At 34.8% G+C, this 18,728-nt stretch overlaps 3 protein-coding genes across 3 annotated transcripts; all 3 read left to right on the top strand.

Annotated features, from left to right (window-relative positions):
* Window positions 1-5,944: 5,944 nt before the first annotated feature.
* LOC115231751 lies at window positions 5,945-6,937 on the top strand. Its single transcript, XM_029801701.1, has one exon. The coding sequence runs from the start codon at window positions 5,945-5,947 to the stop codon at window positions 6,935-6,937; it is 993 nt and encodes a 330-aa protein (XP_029657561.1).
* A 122-nt stretch (window positions 6,938-7,059) lies between these two features.
* Window positions 7,060-7,785, top strand: LOC115231750. Its single transcript, XM_029801700.1, has one exon. It carries the CDS (start codon window positions 7,060-7,062, stop codon window positions 7,783-7,785), a length of 726 nt encoding a protein of 241 aa, XP_029657560.1.
* A 3,896-nt stretch (window positions 7,786-11,681) lies between these two features.
* On the top strand, window positions 11,682-12,356 carry LOC115231749 (inward rectifier potassium channel irk-1-like). The gene has a single exon (XM_029801699.1). The coding sequence runs from the start codon at window positions 11,682-11,684 to the stop codon at window positions 12,354-12,356; it is 675 nt and encodes a 224-aa protein (XP_029657559.1).
* Window positions 12,357-18,728: the final 6,372 nt, after the last annotated feature.

The following is an 18,728-nucleotide window of genomic DNA, read 5'->3' as shown; positions in this document are numbered from 1 at the left end:
CAGGAGATCGGGTCCCGCATGTCTGCCATCACAGGCGACGCCCGCGAATCGAGATGGTTTTTCGAGCGGATGTCCCTTGCGATAGTACGCTCTAACTCTTTCTCGATCGCGTCGGCTTCCCGCCCTTGAAGCTTTTAATTAATTAACTTGTAGTTATTGGTTATTTTTATTTAAAAAAAAATTAATCCCATCAATGTCATAATTGCACATTTCAAGGTCACGTCAGGTATCACGCGGCCCATTGGTATCGCGCAGCCCATGTCACATATTGCAACCCGAAAATCTCCAGAATTATACTTGGGTGTGTTCTTGTGGTGTCGCTTATGCTATGTGTGCCATACGTGATTTTTTATCACTCATTTAAAATGCCTATTGGCGGCTATTTGTGTATTTCTACGAAAATTGAGGGATTTGAAAAAATTGAGAAATATTATATGGGAATAGTTCATATATTTATGGTATTACTGATTCCGTTTGTAGTCATCAGTATAAATATTTCTCCTATAATATTTTATAATAAAATTAATTGTATTAACAAATCAAGTCGGTTAACCGTCAGTTTAACCATTCGTCAGTTTAATAAGTTGATGTCCCTCCACGTCCAGATCCAATTTTTCGCGTAGAGGTGCCTTCTTTGGAAAATTTTCTTGTCACAAATCCCACGGTTGATCTGAGAATTTTCAGTATTTTTAGATATCTCTTCAATTGTTTTTCCTGAAGAGTAATATCCAATCATTACTCCTTTTGTAAAATCAGATAAATGGATTTTTGAATTACGCTTCATTTATACGAGATCAGATCAAAAACAACAAAAATCCAATTTTTTTTTGTCCGGCAAATTTTAAATTCTGCTTTAAAATTAAATTCTAAAAGCCAAAAATAATTTTACAAATTAAAAAAATAATTCTAATTTTACCAAGAATGATGTAAGAAAATTAAATTATTATTTATTTTAAAAAAAGTCGATTTATTACAAATCCAATTTTTTTTGTCAGGCATGTAAGTTCCAATTGTCTTTCTACAGACACTCTTACTAGTTAAATGTTTTATTTCATTCCTCAACGTGTTAGAAGATTTTTTTGGATCGCACTCTATAAGATGTAATAGAATTTCAATGTCTGTTTTCTGAAGCTTTTTAAGACGTCCGAACCAGGAATCCTATCAGCAGTCCCATATTTTTTGGATCTTTCCTTTAATTTTTGCATTTAACATTTGCTTATAAAACTCAAAATTCAATAACTAAAATATCACTCAATAAAGCAAACCGGTTTTTTATTCACACGCAAAAATTTAAATCTTCAAAATTTTAAACGATTAATGAAACTTTTTATAAATAAAAAAAATTATAAATCTAATCAACTCCAAAGAATTCAATTCAGTTGGAAAATTGAATGCTATCCGTCAAAAAAAGTTAGTAACTCCAAAACCGGTTTTTTTCTACCAGCACTGTATAACAGATTGTATTATTTATAAATAGTCACTTTTTTCTGCTTTAAGTGTATTTTTACTCTATTGGAGACACCATGAAGATTTTAATTGAAACAAATAATAACAATTAAGTAGCATTCCAAATGTGAAGACCATTTATTACACTGAATGACTCTTTTTAACCTATGATAATTTACATTTAATTTATCAATTTATTCTAGCAAAATTTTTATGGGAAAGATAAGTCCTCTCAATCAGAACTGCTCATAACGTTTTCGGTTTGTGATACTTATTGAGACAAAATGAATTATTGAACGTATAAAATATATTTGATGTTTTGATAACACTTTATTAGTGAAAACGTCACAAGAAAGAATATCCGAATTGTCCTAACTGATTTTAATGATAAAAGTGTCGACTATAAACTTTATTTGTACAAACAAAATAATCAAAAAATTGAACCAAAAAAAACCGAACTCCAAAAATCATGAAAATGAACATCCAGAACACAAAATCATGCTTATCTAGCTACTGTGATTTTAGGTCCGTGAAGAATCGAAAAAATCTGTCTTCAAACCAGATGAGTAAGAATATTTTAATCAATTTAGTCATCCGGATCACAAAAGCATCAAATGTTGAGAACAAACACTCTAAAAGTTCGAGTTTTCTAATTATCAATTTCTCTTTAACCCATTTATTGTTTTGGTTTTAATATATAAAGGCCAAATAGCTTAAGGGTCAAATTGACAAGAAAGAGTATATTTCCGGGCCACACAAAAAAGATTTTATTTATTAAAGAAAAAATGCTTTATTACGTAATAAGAGAATCAATGTGAGACTTGATTTTGTTTGGCGTCTAATATTTTATCAAAGCGAAGAGTGAAGTTCAGATGGAGCAGAGACACGTGTCTTCGTTTGGATTGTCTTCTTTTGGATTAGTTAGTTTCCTAATAACATGTTCTCTTTCTGTCTTGATCTTATGTGGCTGGCCCAAGCGAGATGTCAACATTTCGTTTTCATCTTGCGGCAGGGCTTGTTGTTGTTAAGAGTGAGTTCGAATACGATGTACGTTGAATTAAATGTTCACCAGTCAATTGATTTCAATACTTACTTTTTATTCCCGTAAGTTTACTGAAAAGAGGTTCACATGAATACTTTGACTGATGCATTTTTTGAGTATTATCAACCAAGTTCGGATATTTTCATTGTGAATTGCAAAAAAATTTTCCACCATTCAGAGTAAAAAACAAAATTTTATTGAATAATTTTTCTACTTCTTTTAACACATTTTCAAGACATCACAAGCAATATTAATTGAAATTTAATACAAAAAATATTTCATTCAAATCACCAAAAGACCGTGTTTGGCTATGTAAACATCCACAAAGCCTTTGACTCTGAGAACGGAAATCCACGTCTCGATTCCTGCCAAACGGAGTACCACAAGAATCCCTTTTATCCCGACCCTTTTCAACCTTTTCCTGAAGATCTCCCGCCCTTCCTCGACAATTTATTTATTAACCCACAAGCTTGCTTAGCAAACCCAGCACAAACAGTCATAGCTAACTAATCGAATGAAGAAACCAAGGAAGAAGGAACTGTCTGTACCGATCAGCATTAGCCTCCAAATCTTCAATACAGCTTTCCGGATCCAAAGAGAGGTGGGGAATATCTGATTCGCCCAGTTCCCATTTGTCAGCCTCCTACCGTCGCTCACCGCACATCATTTGTTTTCGGAAGGGTTTTACATAATGAAATTTTTTCATTGGTAATGTTATCATTAGTAATGTGATCATGTGACCTCCCTCGACAATAATGATGTTGTCGTTTTATATAGGGTGACATCGTAATGGCCTTATGGGATCAGGACATCCAAAAGGCCTCTGAAAAACTTCAAACTAACTTGGATCGGCTCGTCTCAAGATTTTAGACATACAATGAAAACCAGAATTAAATACTCAAGTTCTTCACGTGTGTGCATCCAATCGACCTGATTTCTACCTCATATGGGGGTCGGTCACTAAGATCATCAAGCGAAGATAAGGTCCCTAGTTGAGTGCATCTAGATCCGTGACTTTTGATCGGTTTTACCGTGGTCTTGATGTTTTATTAATAATACCTTCTTTTAACACGTTTTCAGGACAGCACAAGCAATGATAATTAAAATTTAATATAAACAAATATTTAATTCAAAAACAATAGTTAAAATATGTAAAAAAAAATATGTAAAAATTTTTTATCATAAAAAGTTTATTGTACAAACAGACGGACTTTTCTAAAAATATCGTCAATATTAGATTTATTTCTTAACCAATTATTAACATTCTCATTTAATGATTTTTTCTTCAGTATAAAATAAGTTCCGAAATTCTGTGAATATTTAATATGTATTTTTACAGTTGAAAGTGTTTTTTAGTGGAGACTTTCTAGAAAATTGGATGTTATATAACATTGTTTTAAAAAGACAATAGAGTAGAATATGGGCAAAATGTATACTCGCTATTTTCATATAATAATTATTATTTATTTAATATGGGGCACAGTCGGAGTGATTGGGACTATTATAATATGAAACAATAATAAACAAATAAACTCTACCTATATAATTCCTTATGTCAGGTAACATTAAATAAAAAACAACTGTTCTGTGACATGGCTAACCATCGACCGCAAAGTTCATTTTTCTCATTATTTTTTACAATTTTGTTTCTTCACCGTTTGATTTATATTTTTTTAAATACTATTTTATTTCTTAATGAATTTGTGTGCACTTTTGGAATTTTAATTCCCTTCAATTTTCAGGTTTTTTTATTTTCATTTAAAATTTTAATAGTTATACCCACTTCAGAAATTACTCTTTTCCGGAGCACTCATTGGGTTTATTGGGAATTTAATTGGACTTTTTATTCTTGCCAAAGTCTCTACAATGCTTTACTCACAATTTAAAACTATAGAAGCTATTATATATGAGTGGATTTTGGCAATTCTTTTGGCTATTTCTTTTTCAATGTGTATGCGATGTGATTTTTAAAGTTTTAGATCTGATATTCAATATTTTGTCAAAATATTTCAACAACAATGTAAGGTTTATTGAAAAAGTCGGAATTTCTTGTGGTGTCGTGTATGTCTGTTTTCACCAGTCTGCAAGCAAATCCTGAGGGCTCTCTTACAAAAGATATTAGAGATAACCAACAACTATTGGTAAGAAGCAAGTCTTCGGGGCTACATGATCCCCATGAAATTTGTGGAAACTCTCCTACCGAACATGTCTCACCCCATCTAATCCCTCTTAAATCGGTGATCGGTGAGGAACACTCTAACGACAAAGTCAAATGGAGGAACACTCTAACGACAAAGTCAAATGGATTTCTGGTGTTGTGGAGTCGGCGAAGAGACGATTTGGCAGAATTCCTCGTGGAGGATGGAGACTTATTGCCGAATGTTTCAACGTCCGCTTTCTCACTCAAAAGAGTGTCTCTGATGTGAAAAACTTACTGAATGTAAAGCCCTGCTCTAATGGCTGTGGCAGTCGAAATAATGTGGATACCTCAGATTACTTATTGCCAAAGACAGAAATCTCCATTTATGGTAAATGCAAGGAAGAGTTTAATCTCCAAATTCAGGAACTTAAGTCAATCCCACGAAATGCGAGAATGCCCACAAAGAAGATTCCGTATAAATTGCTAAAGACTGATGTTCTTGTCGCAATTAATGCAGTGATTTCGAACTATATATTATCTTCTCCGCCTGCAAGCATAAATGAAATCACGGATATAATTTATGCCGGGCAATGCTCATATGAAAACATTACGAGGCAACCCCTAACAAAAAGCACATGGCTTGAGGATACGGAAAGAAAGATTTCCAAACTTAGAGAAAATCTAACTTTCGTTAATAAGTTTAATGGCCAGCAATCTAAAGACGAAAAAGAGAAGACACTGAACATTTTATGCTCGTTTGGATACAAAAAATCCAGAAAGGGAGAGCTGGCACGCGTGTATCTAGTCTTATTGAAGATAGAGTCAAAATTATGGAGAAAAAAATCTCAACCTATCGCTCCAGAAAGTCGTTTAGACAAGATAATTTCTGTTTTGAACTAAACAGGAGAAGATTCTATCGAAGACTGAACTGTGAAAACAAAGATTCTGATTGTCAAGTCCCAGAAGATAAGTGTCTATCTTTCTGGAAGGGCGTATGGAAGAAAGAGGAGAACCGTGCTCCTAAAGCTATTGTTGGTAAGCATATTACTGGAGCTGAACAGCTTCCAGTGACGTGAAAACTGATTTTATCAAGAATGTTATCCAGTGTGTACCCAATTGGAAAGCCGCGGGTTGTGACGGAGTTTATGGATTTTTATCAAAAAGTTCGAAGCTCTTCATGGCCATTTGTGCGATGAGATCCTTAAAATTGTGAAGGAGGCTATTCCCCTGCTGAGTGGTTTTACACAGGAGTAACATACCTCATTCCAAAAAATGAAAAGTGCCATTCCCCAAATGACTTAAGGCCGATTACCTGCATGCCTATATTGTACAAACTTGTCACTAAATGTGTGAATACAAAGCTTACAGACTATATCGAAGCGTTTAACCTTATCTCGGATAATCAGCTGGGAGCTAGAAGGCAATGCCAAGGCGCAAAGGAACAAGCACTAATAAACCAGTGTGTCAATAGTGAGTATGGAAATAACTTATTTGCAACGTGGATCGATGTCAGAAAGGCATTTGATTCTGTCAATCATGAATTCTTATGTCAAGTGCTTGATCAGTCTGGAATTCCGAATTGGATCACAAATTTTGTGAAAACTTTAATCAAAAATTGGAATGTCATTTTGACACTTAACAATAAGAGAATTGGAACTGTAAAATTGGAAAGAGGAATCTTACAAGGAGACTCACTCTCTCCACAACTCTTCACTCTGGTAATGGATCCGTTAAGTAGGAGCTTGAATATGAAGTTCCCGAAGGTGCGTATAGGTCAAAATGACCCGTTCACGGTTTCATATTCAACAAACCATTTGCTGTTTATTGACGACCTGAAAATAATTGCTGAGAAAGAAGACACCGTTCTAAAAATGATGGAAGATGTCGATGAATATTTTGATGCCGTTGGCCTCAAGAGGAACTCGGAAAAGTCTGCGACTAACCTGGACTATGTGAAAGATACAAAATGTCTGGATGGGTGTGCTGGGTATCGATACCTGGGAGTCTTGGAGGATAGAGGAAGTGATGTCAAGAAAATCGAGGTAATGAAAACAATTGCTCGAAACGTGAAAGAGAGAATCGAGAGTCTTGCAAAAACAAAGTTAAGTGCAGTAAACCTCTTTAAAGCGATAAACGAATATGCACTCTCTCTCTACAACTACTATATCGGATTGATCGACATTGAACCGAGTGAGTTTGATGCCATTGATCTGGTAATTCGTCGCATTCTAACTACTTTACGAATCCATCTGAAGCCCGCTAATAAAGAAAGATTATATCTCGGCAGAAATGGTTTGGAAGAGGCTTAATCTCAATTTCCAATAAGAGCGAATGCATCCTGCTCCAATTTCTCTCCGACCTTGAAAGAAAAGCCTCGTTGTGCCTCAGAAGAGCAGGAATCTTGCGGGTCTTGAGAGAAAAGAAAACACATATGACCACGATTGCAAGATTTCTCGCTCTCAAGTACAATCTGGAAGACCAATCAAAATTGGATGTAAACCTTATTAAGGAGTGCCAGAAGAAAAGACTAATGGACACCATTAAATCTAAGATGATACATTCAACGCTGTTTAAATGCATTCAGGAACCGAGTGCTGATATCGTGGAGTCCAATGTATGGCTAGCCAATGGGAACAATGGCCCAAAGGCCGAGGCACTATATTGCTTGGCCCAGGATCGCAATTTGTTTTTCGGAGAGGCAAAGCCTAATTGTAACCATTGCGGCTCGGCAAGAAAAACCGTGGATCACCTAGCTACTCGATGTAGCAGAATGCTTCACGGGTCATACATGCGAAGACACAATGAAATTGTCAGATGCATACATCTACACGTCTGTCGTCAGTACGGAATAAAGAAATGCAAGAAATTGAAAGCACACTCAGTCCAGTCGGTCGTGGAAAATAGTCGTGTTGAAATACGAGTAGACATGACGTTGCAGACCGACATTGAAGTTAAAAACAACAAGCCAGACATTTTCGTGCTTGATAAAATGAAAAATGAGATAACGATAATCGAAGTCGGGGTCACATCCCAGGACAGGTTAAAGCAAGTCGAAGTAGAGAAACTCCACAAGTATGATCTACTTGCTGGAGAATTGGCACAGATTCACAAGGCAAAAGTCACGATAGTCCCTGTCGTATTGACATGGGATGGGTAGTGACCAAGTTCTATAAGTCCTACATGAAAAAGTTGAATATAGAGGTCCCGACTAAGGCGTACATTCAATCAGTGACAATCAAGAAAACCCTGGAGAGCATGGTCGTTGAATACAAACATGGCATGAAGGTCGACAACTACCAAATTGAGAAGGAAACGGATAGTCTTATCGCTAGAGGAGAAGAACTGGGAGTGTCAGTTGACTTGCCAGAGGAGTCTGCTTTCTTACTGCAATACGAAGAGGAGAGGTGTCAAGACATGACCGGTCAACGGAGTAGTTCCCCTAAGAGAAGAGAGAATATCAATTAATTTTTGTTTAATTTTTGTTTTTGGTTTAATATTAAATTTGATAAGGTTTATTTATAAAAAATAGAATTTTGTATCCGTAAGCTCGTTTTTTGAATGGATGATGCTACCAATTACATTTTTATATTTTAGTTCTTACTATTTTGTATTTCGAGAACTTTGTGTTGAAGTTAAGTTGTACACGAATTAAACTAAAATAATCTTAATAATAAATATTTATTTACACAAAAATTTTTTAACACATTTAAATCAGATTTAAAGAGGGTTCTTTTGTTTCACAGTGATTAGAGCAAAATGTTGTTTTAGGAAATACAGCTACTAACTTTGTTAATATTTATATCAGACTATCTTTAACTACTCTCAGCAATATTTTGTCGAGATGAGTATTGGCATCATATTGGCATATGCCCGATTCTTTTATATCTGATTATTTTCAAAATATTTTTATTTTATGGAAACCTCTCTGATAAAATTGACAGGTTTGTGTATCATGTAGAACTTTACTGATGGATTGACAGACTTCAAAGGATAAAGGAAAATAATTCATTCACGACGGTTTTGTCCATTCACCGTCATTTGTCTATGCCTAGGACAAACATTTTGTCCGTATTTAATCAAGAGCCGATGGATTAACAGCACTAATCTGTTTAGATTCTCAGTTTGATGGAAGACTTGGCAGAATGTTTTTTTCCGTTTATTAGAGAGTTTATTTTGTGGCTGTAACCTGGAAAGAACATTTTTATTATTCCTTGAGAGATGAATTTTTTAAAATCAAAGATGATAAGAAAAATTAGATGATTGACTGCTGTATCGGTCGAGCAAATGACCTTCTAAAAAGTGACAAAAGCTAGAATTGGAGTAAACATTAAGATTTAAGGGAAGAGATTATTTCAACAATCTCCTAGGCGTATCAGGAACAAGACATATTCGTGTAATTAAGTAAAAAAATGCTTGCAAAATTAAGCCTAAGGCAACAGTATACAGTCCGACCCCAAAATGGGGCAGACCCCAGGGGTGGGGCACCCTCGGATTTTGGGGCACCCCCGCAATTTGGGGCACTTTATTCCAAAAGTACATTTTGGCAGAAAAAAAATAAAAATCGATAAAAAATTATGGAATTTTTGGGGCACCATAAAATCATTTATAAGGAATTAAAAATAAAATAAAATTATAATAAATTAATTATTTTTTGTTTTATTTTCAATTTATATTTTTATTGTTGTGGTTATGGATTACGAAACTAAATTGAAGATTGCTAAAGAAATTTTGAAGAAAAATTTATCTGAGAGGCAACTAATGAAAAAGTACAACACAAGTAAAGGAACAATATCAAGAATAAAACGAAATATTGTACCTTTCTTGCAACACGGCAATACTATTTCTGAGGAATATGACACATTTAAAGCCGATAAAGATAAATTTGATGATCAAGTCTTTGAAATATTTCAAAGACTACGCGTAGATAAAATTCCGATTTCAGGCCCTATTTTGAAAAAAATTGCCTTAGTTACAGCTTCAAAAATTGGATTTACTTCTTTTAAAGCTTCCAATGGGTGGCTTGATAGATTTAAATTGCGGCATGAACTTCAATTCAAGTCAATATGTGGTGAAAAAGCTTCATGTGATTTATCTTATGTGAAAAATTATTTTGAAAAATATGACCAGAAAGTATTAAAATATGGACCTGAGAATATATTTAATTGTGATGAAACTGCGCTTTTTATAAAAAGAACTCCTCAAAAATCATTTGTTGAACAAGGCGAACCGTGTTTTGGTTATAAACAAGGGAAAGAAAGACTCACTGTTCTTCTATGCTGCAGTTTAATCGGGGAAAAACTTAATCCATTGATTATTGGAAAATATAAAAAACCTCGGTGTCTAAAAAATTTGATGTTCAAGATTTTGGGTTATTGTATTCATCTTCTCAAAATGCATGGATGACTGGAAAGACTTTTATGAGTTGGCTTACACTTATAAATGAATCGTTTTGCAAAAACAACAGAAAAATATTATTAATACTTGACAATGCGGGATGCCATAAAACTGCCGAATGTTCGAACATCGAATTTTTATTTTTGCCGAAAAATACAACGCCCTATTTACAACCTTTGGATATGGGAATAATCAAGATTTTTAAAGATTATTATTCCTCTTTCTTAATGGAATTTTTATGTTTTCAAGATTTCGAAAACGATTTTACACATTCTATTGGTAAATTAAATTTGCGTCAGGTTATGATGCTAATTTCAAAAGGATGGGAGAAAATAGATGCTAAAAGTATTGTTAATTGTTGGAAGAAAATCGACAGGAACCGTGATTCTTATGCAACAAAAAACTGTCTAACAGATGAACATTTAGATCAAGTTGTTAACGAAACAATTGATGGAGAATGCGAAGACATGAACAATAATGTTTATGATACATATTCAGAAACCGAAAATAGTGAAAATGTCGTAGCAAAAACAAAAGATCTGCTTAACAATTTAGAAGAAAAAATTTCTAATGTTGCACCAAGTATGCTCCGAGATTTTTTTGATTTTCGGCTGAAATTGACGAACAATATCAGACAAAACTCTACAAATAAAAAGAAAATAACTGAATATTTTAGTAAAAATGTTTTTGATGTTTATTAATGGTTTAATTTTTAAAAAAATAACAAACCCCTGTTTTTGGGGCACCCCCGCATTTTGGGGCACTTGGTGCCCCATTTGGGGGTCGGACTGTATAACTTTAATAAATCATATCAAAGCTGCTCATTTGCAAAAAATAAAATTACGGGTGCAAAACCGTAGTCGAAAAATAAAGTCAGTAAATTAAGAATTATCATTTTTAAAGTTATCGAAAGTTTAAATTGTCCATTTACTCTGCTGAGTAATATTTTTTACACCAAAAATTAAACAAGCTAAAAAAATTTATGCCAACCCCGTGTGAAAGAAGGACAGAATATTTGAGGGAAAAAGGTTTGTAGTGATATGTAAGACTTTTGACATCATAGAAAAATCCACGTACTTCGGTTTTAATTGTAATTTTATGTAATCCTTATGAAAAGTACTAAAATGATAATATTAATAAAAGTACCGAATAAACATAATAGCAGGATAATGACCAAAATAAAATAAATTCTCTCTAAATTTAATTTATTTTTATTCAAGAATTTTTTAAAAAATAAGGTCAAATATAAAAATTTAACATAATTTATGTCCAGTTCAACAGAGTTACTTTTTCCATGCAAAGTATTTTTATTATCTGTCTTACGTTGATCAGGATTCAAATGAAGCAGACTTGTCAGTTTACATGAATGAGGGGGAAGCTCCTTCTTCCCACCAAAGTTCATCCAAAAAGTGGGCTAGAACGAACTCCCGATTAGTCGAAAAAAACGGAAAAATTAAATGTAGAATTTCCGGTTTAATAAAAAAACGTGTTATTTCCGATTTTTTGACATCTCTGCTCTTACTGAATTGGATACAATTATTTATTTTCATCATTTTTATATATTTACTTAGTTCTGTTGTGTTTGCACTGATCTGGTACATTCTGTTTTTATACAGTGAAACGGAATGTGTTCATAATTTAAACACTTTTTTAGGAGCAATGGTTTTTTCAATGGCAACACAATGCACTGTTGGATACGGCCATATGTTTGTTAGTTCAAACTGTCCTCTTTCAGGCATAGTTCTCTTATTGCAAACACTGATTGGAATTTGTTTGGAATCTTTGGCTTTTGGACTTGCATTCAAAAAAATATCCAATCCGCTTTCAAGGCAAAAAACTTGGATTTTTACAAAAAATGCGGTTGTTTGTAAAAGGAATCAATCAAAATATTTTATTTGTCGAATTCTTAATATCCAAAAGTCTCAAATTATAGCTTCTAATGTTAAAATGTGTCTCATTTGTTCTCGAATTACTGCCGAAGGGGAAATGATTCCTTTTCACTCTAAACGTCTTGCAACCAATTTTGATTCAAGTTCTCCTGACTCTGGCTGGCCAATAACGGTCTCTCACATGATAGACGAAAACAGCCCTCTTTACAAATACGACCAATCAAAGTTCATTGCTGATGGATGTGAGATTATCGTCACAGTGACAGGAGTCAGTGAATCGTCTGGTTATTCCGTGAAATCACGGACTTCTTACCATTCAACTGAGGTCCTCTGGGATCATAGATTCTCGAATATATTCTCTCTTAGTGGAGTTGATTGGCATGCCGACGTAGAGCATTTTGAGAAAACAATTCCTCAAATTGAACCAAAGCTAACTCAATATTAACTCTTATTAATACAAAAAATTTATTTTATATTTTTGTGAACGAAACCCCAAGGTGTACAAACGTGAAAAAAGATGTCCAAAAAAATATTCCTTTATCTCACTTTTATCAGTTCACCGTGGCTATGATTTCAAACAACATTTATTTGAAATGGCCCACTAGAAACATGCTACATCAATTAAATGATATTTACAAAAAACGATCGATCAATGATTGCAGTTTAGGACTCCCTCCCAGCCTCACGGATTGCGAAACAGTTGTCACGGATTTTAAATGACTAGAGAATACACTCGAACTCTCAACGCAGTAAAACTTTAAAGAGTATTTGTTAAGCCTTTTGTCTGCGATTTATCAGGCCACTGTGACTCAATTAGTACAATGTCTTGTTCCTACTCTTTACTATTTTTCACTTTACTGGATCCCTAACTATTGTTTCACAGCTTAGATCCGTCTATGGAACTTCCCAGGAACCCAGAATGAATAATTAATAAGTATTCAAAAATATGGAATGCTGAGAAAAAAATAATAAATTTTTCCATCAAATAAAAAGAATTTCAAAGGAGCTATTATTTTGACAATAAACGATGTTGATATGTCGCGAGACAAAATAATGTGACAGAATATGTCGGTATAAAATAATATTACGTTAAAAAATTATGCTAACCTAATGGCATGTAGTACGATGTTTTTAAAATAATAAAGAGTACATCTTGTTGAAATCCATCATAATTTTCTGGATCCACTATGCAGGAAATTTTTTTTGATCAAGGAACATATCTTCGTCAAATACAAATCTTAGACAACGTTATCGTTTCATTTTTATCACTGTGGAAACATCGAGGGTAGCCGGCCCTCTAATGACATTTTTTTTATCAAAAAAGTCCGATCAAAAGTCGCTGTGCGAAGTGGGGAGCCTCGGTAAGTGTCATGGTTGTTCCCAAAAATTGGAATGACTATTATTCGTGTCAATGCACTCTCCATCATACATGCAACCGCAAGTGCCTTATAATAGTGACTTTTTCTTCAATAAAAAACGATTAAAAAATAACAACATCAATATTAACCTATTAGGGATACACAGAAAATGCTCATGTTAAGAAATAGTAAATTCTGTGTTTATTTTTAGATTTTACTGTTGAAGGTGTATTGAGTAATCCCCCCCAGCTGTGCAGATTTGGCTAAGACTAGTCTCCTTTAATCATGCCAAAATTCGGGTGACTGTGGGAAATGAGTATAGTGATTAGTGTTACTAGTCGAGTATAGTATGTTATGTATATCTAGATTGAGATGATATTACAAAAGTATTCTGTGTCAGACTGGACTGTACAGGTCAATAAAATGTGTTATTGTCAGTATTTGTCGTGATTGAACTCAAGGTAAATTATTTTATAAAAATGACGTGTGGGTTATTAATATTTTTAATTTATTTTTGTGGGAAAAAATCTCCAGCAATTTTAAGGTAATCTTCAATTTCATATATTTCGGTAAATTCATGATTAATAAAATCATCTTTATCCACCGGGTCCAATATTTTCAAGATATTTACCATTTGATCATAATTATCAATTTCAACAGTTTGTCTTTCGAGTTGATTTTCACATTCGATCCTTTTTGAATGTCCGAAACAATTTGTAATTGTTTTAGTCGTTACTTTTTTCCAGACAAAATATGTAAAAAGAAGACCGTCTTTTAAGGTTAATTTTTTATGAGCTTCCAGTGGATTTTCTCCATTTTCAATTTTTTCTAACATAAACTCAAATTTAAGTTTATTAAAATATCCTTTGAAGGATCTAATGATTCCTTGATCCATTGGTTGTAGAATTGTTGTAGTCTTCGAAGGTAGGTAAAGAACTTCAATTGACTCTAAATCAGCGTAAAGTTTATGGGATGGGAATCGATCCACAACTAAAAGAATTTTTCGTTTTTTTAGATGCCTATCCCATGTTAAAAGCCATTCGTTAAAAATTTTACTTGTCATCCATGCTTTTGGTGAATGAAGTAATCGACAAAATTTTCGACTTAAAAATTTTTAAAGCAGCGAGGTTTCTGGAACTTTCCAATCATAATTTTTTTGTCTGTCCCAGTCATATTTGAGCATAGCAACAAAGAAAATCTAAAAAATAAATAAATATTAAACCGTTCTTTAAGGATTTTATATCCATATCGAACCTGCTGACAAACACTTTTTGAAGGGATAGATTTGTAAAAAATCCCAGTTTCATCAGCGTTATAAATGTTTTCAGCATTATATTGTTGAATCTTTGCAGAGATCAAAGAAGTAAATGTATCAATTTCTTGTTTCTGATCAACTTTTATATAAAAAATAGTTTAACCAAAAAAAATATTTTTAAAAATTAATGGCGAGATTTAGAAAATGGCGAGCAATAGAATATTTATCAAAATTTACTAGAAATTTTTAATTTTTTGAAAAATATGTGGCGAGCAATAGAGGTGGCGAGTAACAGAGGTGGCGAGCACCAGAGGTTTTACTGTATTTTATTTCTAGCGGAAAATCATGATGTGCTTAATTCGGAAATTCACACAAAGCATAATTTTGAAGTGATGAAAAGCCACAATTTATGTCAGTTTATTGAATCCGGATGTCCAGTTTTAAAAAATCAAAAAATAATAATTGAAAGGTCAAAAAATGCCATTGCCATTTTACTTTCCATTTGTATTCTAATTAATTTATTTTAATTAGGGATTTACAAGTACACTAATGTAGAAAATTTTTGATGGAAAAAAACTAATTTCATGTGCGAAATTTGATATTAATTGCGAAATTTGATACAATTTAATTAATGTCAAAATCAGTGTCAACTAGCCACCATTCGTTAATCATTAATTAATTAATTCATAAAGGAAAAGGAATTTAATAAGTAAATTGCTTTAATTTATTTTGAATCTTTTAATTATCCTCATATCCAATGGCTAGATTAATGTGTTGTATTTTAGGTAAGTAAAAAAATTTAACGTTTGAAAAATCAACTAATAGATGTGGACTAGCATTATCTAACAACATTAATATATTTTTTTCTTCTGAAAGTATTATTAAATTTATTTTTAAAATCCAGGTTTTAAAATTGTCAATTGTCATCCTCAAATTTCTAAAAGAATGCATGACGTTAAAAACATCAAAATTAAATTGTTTTAAGCATCGAGGGTTTTTATATTTGCCAATAACTAATGGAAAGTTCATGTCTAAGATAGCTGCGGCAGAGAAGCAGACTAACCCTTTCTTTGTGTTGCTTAAAACAGAACGAATATTCTCCGTGCTGCACAAATGACTTAGTTGTTGTATATTTGAAAAAGAGTACAGTTTCGTCGCATTTAAAAATATTTTTTATCATAAAGGACAACTTTAGCGTCCAATGTTTTGTATTGTAAATTGTTTAGCTTCATAAATCTTTGAAGCCAAACATTAGACGATATGAAATCATTCATTGATATTTTAGATGCGACCATGGATCTAATTTTGTTAATCGTAGGTCCAGACAGAGCAACTTTTTCATGTCCTAATTTTTGAAAAATTTTAAAAACTTTGGGATCCAGTGCCCACACCAGTAAGTTTGTCTGAATGTCAGTTTGCCCGACAATCCCCAACAGAGAGTGGAATTACGAAACAAATCGGAGACAGCACTCTCTCGACATTGCTCCCACGTTGTTCAGTAATTTCAAGGACATGTTCGAAGTACCAAAGTGGATGATTCCAACAGCAAAATCTTGCGAGTTCAAACCTATCTTTGCGGATGAGATCTTTTTCAGCTGTGTTTATTTTTTAGGGGATATTGTTGGTGGTTATTGCGTTCAAGAAGGATTTAGTTATTAGTTCTTTTATTTCAGATGATTTTTTGTTAGAGAATGAGTTTAGAATACGGCAGTAGTGGAATGTTTTTGATGTTTCTGTCAGGGGTTGGTGTTGTCATGAGATTGTGACTTGGGTGGTTTTTGATCATACTCGCTGAGGCAAAGATTTGGGTTCAAAGATTTCGAAATGGTCTGCAAGTTTGATCATGTTGGTTTTCTGATTCATATGGTCGGCCGGAGTAGACTTCATACAATTCGTAATGATTCTGATGAATGAATAAAATACATTTTATTGGATAACTCAAGTTATTCTATCTACTAAGAGTCATGCCAGCACACCCTGTCTGCAATGAGGTCGTACAACTCCACGAGGTGGACCGGCAAGGAAACGAGAGCAGGATCCGGGGCGACATTGAGGAGACCAGCCTGCTGACCGAATGACCAAATAAAGAAATACCTCCGAATGTGTGCTGAATGTGCATTCCGCAAACAGTCGAGCAATGTCACGTCTCATCTCAGAAATGGAAATACCCAGAATATCACAAATATCGCTAATCGAGTCAGTTTGCTTCCACTCCAAACAAGAGGGCTTGCAGAATGGCGGAGATTTTGAGGAAATGGGTTAGCAGGTTGGATTCTGAAATCAACGAGGACCGGACGTGAGTATGACATTTACAACGAGGACATTTGGAGACAGACCCTCAGACATGACATATTTGAAGAATGTCAGTCGACAGCACGTGGCCACCAATTGGGGAAATTGGTTTGTAATCACTTGGTTTGTAATCACTTCAAAAAACTCGGTCAGGTTGTTCAATTTGAGCTGCGACATTATTGTGGACACTACCCGATGGTCGCGGAGTTCGGCACCGAAAGTGTCCTCTAAACATTAACGGACACTCCGCGTGTCAGTATTCAAGTCGGGTTTCCTTTTCGTAGTGAGTGGGGTAGCCCAGTTGAAGGTGGTGGAGCACAGAGGACAGTACTTGGGGGTGTCTTTAATTCGCGACATGCACTTTTTGTGAATGACATGTTTGCAGGACGTCACCAACACTTATTACACAACGACAGGTTTATCACCAAATTGACCAGACTCCGCAGTGGTGAGGTTGAGGAGTACAATTCGGTAGTTTTTTTATAAACATTCGATCTGGCAGGCCATGGAAATGTTGGCGCGCACCCCGTCCTCCCCCGTCCGAGTGAACCCGAGCAATGCATTACAATCACAGCCAACCTCCCACGACTTGACCAAGAAAGTGTGGTACAGCCTGTTCTGCCACGAGTCCCTAATTTCACGGCAGATGACACACCGAGGCAGTTGGTTGTCTGATTGGCTCACCTTGATGGACAATCCTTCCACGAATTGACTACTCAGACAGTTGGTCCGACGGACACTGAATTCCTCGAAAATTCGTTCTTTGGTGCGACTGGAGATATTCGAGAGGTGAGGGTTCGGCCAGGCGAGAGGGGAGTGAGACACGCCGTGTTGGTGGAGAACATAGTACATCTGAATGAATCAGCAGGCATACAGCATTGAGGGAACGCAAAACGTGTTTACTGTATTTGGTGGATTCGAACTCGAAGGAGGTGATCACGGCTTCACTGAACTTACAAGACGGGACAATCACATCCTCGGCTACACATATAGACTGGGGCTGTCGATGGGACCAGAAATAAGCCGAGCAAAACAAAAAGTGTACAATCAACTGGAGAGGGAGGTCAGAACACACGTCGGTCAATCAACTGAAAACGGGACAGTGGCCCAACCATAAGACTTGACAGAATTAGGCTGACCCAGTTGGGCGAGTTGATCGCCTCAAAGTTCGTTTTGTCTGGGTTGAAGGATTTGGACAACCAAATCTGAACGTCTTAAACAGTTTTGGACATTTTCTTGACTTTACGAATAGAGCATAGGACCACCTACGTTAATATTCGTAGTAAATTGTGTTGTAAATTTCGGAATTGATCTCTGTTCAGCACGAACATTCCCCGTTGAATAATTTGAGGGCCAACTCTCCTTAATTTGAGACAATTCCCATTTGACTTTGAGTGAATAATGTCCGGAAACAGTTTCTTCAACGTGGCAACAAAAGTCTGGTTCGCGGTAATCAGCAATGTCCTTGAGCATTGTGGAGGGCTTGACGGAGACATTGTAGACACAATTCCAGATCCTGAAATACTTGGCGATGTTAATGTAAGTAGAGGCATTTCTGAGAAGGAACACAGAAAGTTGTTTCTCAAACATGTCTCGGTCGGAAATCCCGTCTGCTGTCGCAACACGGGGACTGAACCGTAATGCAGAACCGTGGCGTTGGCATTGAATCCCAGAACAGATATGAGTTGGGCACTTCCGCAAGGGCAGGAGATATTGGAGGAAAGTCTTGTCGAACAAGAATAGGTATGTGTCGAAAAAAAAGTAATAAAATTTTCCAATTGACAAAAAATTTATTTTATATTTTTGTAAAAGAAACCCCAAGGTATTTAAACGTGAAAAAAAGAAAGAAATCCAAAAAAGTATACCCCCATCTCACTTTTACTAGTCCACCGTTGCTATGATTCCAAACAAC

Source organism: Octopus sinensis, unplaced genomic scaffold, assembly GCF_006345805.1.
Source record: "Octopus sinensis unplaced genomic scaffold, ASM634580v1 Contig18758, whole genome shotgun sequence".
NCBI classification, from domain to species: Eukaryota; Metazoa; Mollusca; class Cephalopoda; order Octopoda; family Octopodidae; genus Octopus; species Octopus sinensis.
The sequence above is the reverse complement of the archived record's forward strand: the minus strand, read 5'-3'. Positions and strand labels throughout refer to the sequence as shown.